The sequence below is a fragment of the Tasmannia lanceolata genome, unplaced genomic scaffold, assembly GCF_043159265.1.
Source record: "Tasmannia lanceolata isolate RefF3 unplaced genomic scaffold, GAP_Taslan_0.1 ptg000003l, whole genome shotgun sequence".
NCBI lineage: Eukaryota > Viridiplantae > Streptophyta > Magnoliopsida > Canellales > Winteraceae > Tasmannia > Tasmannia lanceolata.
Window position 1 is genome coordinate 49513980 of NW_027518680.1, and position 4216 is coordinate 49518195.

The 4216-nt window shown below is 37.3% G+C and overlaps 1 protein-coding gene across 1 annotated transcript; it reads right to left on the reverse strand.

Annotated features, from left to right (window-relative positions):
- Positions 1 to 479: 479 nt before the first annotated feature.
- Positions 480 to 3927, reverse strand: LOC143869857 (uncharacterized). The gene is made up of 2 exons (XM_077376417.1): positions 1218 to 3927; positions 480 to 1055 (listed from the first exon to the last, which is right to left on the reverse strand). Exons 1-2 carry the CDS (start codon positions 3925 to 3927, stop codon positions 604 to 606), a joined length of 3162 nt encoding a protein of 1053 aa, XP_077232532.1. The 3' UTR covers positions 480 to 603.
- Positions 3928 to 4216: the final 289 nt, after the last annotated feature.

Sequence of the window (4216 nt, forward strand, 5' to 3'; positions counted from 1 at the left end):
TTCCACACACACAATTCTCTAAGGCTGAAGAAACATTTAGTCTCGGGTTATCTTTTGCAAAATTTCACTAAGATTGGTATTCATAGGTGATTAGCAAAGCCCTAATCTCAAAATTTCTTAATATCTTATTAAGAGAGGGGTATAAATTTGCATGGTGATAGATTGGCATTTTTCATATCCTCATTAAAAAACTGCGCATCTTATGAGGGATGAGAAAATTAAACTTTTGGCAATTCCTTTTTTGTGAACCCATAAATTTTTATTTACAGTTAGTAATTATTGAGATAAGATGAATCTTTGTGCAAGGTTGCCTCCCTATTTCGACTATCTCGATAGAACCCAATCCCAAGATATAACTCTTTAATCACACATAATTCCATGACAACATCTCACATCTCCATTCTGTCTCACAATTTTGAAAGGGTGATAAGAAAACATATAGCACAAGTGGCAGCAACCTAGAGATACATTAAAGATTACATAAATCAAACTTGACGGATAGCACATGTATCCTCATTAAAAAATCGTGCATCTTATGAGGGATGAGAAAATTAAACTTTGGCAATTCCTTTGTTGGTGAACCCATAAATATTTATTTACACCTTAGTAATTATTGAGATAAGATGAATCTTTGGGCAAGGTTGCCTCCCTATTTTGCCTATCTCGAAAGAATCCGATCCCAAGATATAACTCTTTAATCGCATGCAATTCCATGACAACATCTTGCATCTCCATTCGGGCTCTCGGTGATTCCGCACAACATGACACACCAATTCTAAATATTGAGAACAAGAAATCATATCTTTTACTTCTCACGTTGCTATGAATTTTTTCGTCGTTGTTCTTGCTGATAACTTCAAATTCTTCTAAGAGTAGTTGTGGGTATGCAATTTCCATCACTTGATCCAGCAAAGCCTTCTTAGCAAATTGGTAGAGACTTAATCCATTTGTAAATATTTCATCAGTCGGTGTCTTTCCCGTGAACATTTCCAACAAAAGGATCCCATAACCGTACACATCTCCACGTGTAGATGCCTTTCCACCCATTCCATACTCTGTCATTTAAACATGAATACAAAATTCAAGATTTTTATTTTACAAGAAAGAAAAGGTAACATTCTATTAATTTAATCTCCATCGTGGATTGAATGCTATTGAAAACATATTTTATTTTATGAGAGATAACTAGAGAATAAGAAAATGATGAATTTATTTACCTGGAGCAACATATCCTATAGATCCCTTTATCCCCATTGAGCAGGTTTGATTTTTATCCAAAGCAAACATTGCCAACCCAAAATTACCTACGTGAGCATTCATGTCATCATCAAGTAGAATGTTGCTCGGTTTTAAATCCCGATGTACAATTGGTATTTGACCATGGTGATGGAGATAATCCAACGCAGAAGCCACATCAATGGCTATATTTAGCCTTTGAATAAGAGTTAAATTCCTCAATGGGTGTTCCCCATCTTCATTTGGATGCAACCACTTCTCTAGGCTCCCATTAGGCATATGCTCAAAAACTAAAGCTTTGAAATCATTACCTTGGAAATCTGTACTTGAGCAAGTAGTTATGATCTTAATGAGATTCCGATGCCTGATGTTTCTTAGGGCCTTACATTCAGCGTTGAAGCTCTCGAAGGCTCCATGTTGTTGAAGGTTGAGTACCTTTACCGCAATCTTTGTTTTATTGTGCGATAAAATTCCCTTATATACAGAACCATAACTTCCCACACCAATCAAATTGTCCAAAGAGAACCCATTAGTTGCTCTAAGAAGCTCTGCATAAGAAACCTTTAAGCAACAATCCCCCAAAGAAAAGCAATGCTCTGAAGAAACCATAGCAAGTGATTTCTTTCTCGACTTTCTTATCCAATTAAAAATTGCAAAGAAGCATGAGAATAAAATTAAGCATACAATTAAACTCATTATTGAAATTATTGCTCTTAGAGTATGAGATCCCCTATGTTTTTTGTATACTTGCACAGAGCATGCAGGCAACTGTAGCTCTAAGATACCACCACACAGTTTTTTGTTTCCCTCGATTGAAAATCCACTTTCATTTTTAAATATCCCTTCTTTTGGCACTTCACCCTCGAGATCATTAAAAGACAGATTTAGATACTCGAGAAAAAGAAATTTCTCCAAATATTCTGGAATCTTCCCTGAGAAGTTGTTCTGTGAAAGATCTAGCTCTCGAATACCTTTCAAAGTGCTCAATGATGAAGGAATGGTTCCTTGAAGAAAGTTATGATTCAAATAAAGGTTTTCTAAACTCTGACATTCGCCCAACGTTGTTGGAATTTCACCAGATAAACTGTTGTATGAAATGTCCAATGCCCCAAGTTGGTTCAAGTTACCAACTTCTGATGCAAGGTATCCTGTGAAAGAATTATGTGATAATAGGAGGACTTTTGAGAGTGAGGAAAGCTTAAAAATTTGTATGGGTATGGTACCAGTAAGATTATTTTTTTCAAGTCGTAATTCTTTCAGATATCCATAATTTCCAAGACTTGAAGGAAGGCTTCCTTGTAAGTTGTTTCCATATAAATAGAGTCCTGATAAACGAGTTATGTTTCCAAGAGAAAGTGGAATTTTTCCAAAAAAATTGTTTTGGTCTAAGGCAAGGAGCATCAACTTGTTAAGCTTCCCAATCCCAAAAGGAATAGTGCCCGTTAAAGAATTCTTCTCCATGCCCAATCCTGTTAAGGCTATGAGATTCTCAATTCCTAAAGGGATGCTCCCAAATATCTGGTTTCCTCCTAAAGCGAGAAATGTCAGTTGGGTTGAGAGATTTCCTATGGAGTTGGGCAAGACACCGCTGAAGTAATTGTTATATAGACTTAATTTTTGTAGATTAGAGCACTTTGTTAAACAAGTAAGAAAAATCAAGTCATTGGATTTAACCTTACTTCCTAGCTGATTAACTTCAAAATTGAGATACTCAAGACCTTGAAGGCTTCCTAAATTCATAGGGAGGGATTCACTAAAGCTGTTGTAACTAAAATCAATTCGTGTTAGTCGTGAAGCGTTGGCTAATGAAACTGGTATGGGTCCTGTAAATCGATTTAAACCAACGTAAAGTACTTCTAAATTAGGGAGAGTTAGTCCCAGGTTCGGTGGAAGACTTCCATAGAGTTGATTGCCTGCCACATTGAATCTAACAATTGATGAAATGTTGTAAAGCGAGTGGGGAATCATACCAGACAGTTTATTGGCAGAAATAGAAAGATTCTTTACGTTTACCAATCGTCCTAGTTCATATGGGATGCTTCCTTCCAAACTATTCCATTGTAGAAAAAGATCGGCGAGAGACGAGAGATTCCCAAGAGAAGGTGGGATGGTTCCTGTAAGATTGTTTTTTGAAAGCTTTAATAATACGAGATTCGAGGGTGAGTGGAACTTGTCGGGAACTCTCCCAACAAGTTCATTGGAATGTAAATCCATGTATTCCAGATTTGGGCAATTTGCTGTCAGATTGAGTGGAATTTCTCCTTGATAGGAATTGAAGCTGAGATTGAGAGATCGCAATCGGAATAAATGACTCATGTCTGCAGAGAGTTGGCCGTAGAATTTATTGTTTGCGAGGTTGATTTCGGTGAGGAAGGAGAGGTTTCCTATGCAGGGAGAAGTTGGGCCTAGCAAGCCTTGATTGGCTAGGTTCAAGATGGTGACCCTTTGGTGATGGTAGCGACTGCACGTGACTCCTTGCCATTGGCAGAAATGGAGAGTATGGTTCCATGAGGTCAAGACACCTTTAGGATCATCGATTATTTGATTCTTGAAGGCGAGCAAAGCGAGTCGATCGGTTTCGTTTTCTAAAATGGCAGATTCTACTACTAAGAAGAAAAATGAGAAAAGGGTGACAATAAAGAGAAATGAGAGCCCATACTTCCTTACATTCATGTTATTTGGAAGCCCCATGAGAATTGCATAGAAACCCAGATACCAACGGCTATATTTATAGCCAAAATAATGCCAATGAGAGAGAGAGAGAGAGAGAGAGTACTGTCTTGATCCCAATTGTCGATATGTTAGGCTATATCTTAAATGGCGACCGTCAAAGTATCAGAAACCAGATAATTCCAACCGTTTGAATATTAGATTTTGGCGATCGTGTTAGTAGCATTCGATAAGAATTTTTAGAGTACTGGTCTGAAGTCCCTGTCAACAAAACCCTTGTGGAATAATTTTTCATGGTACATAAATGGGC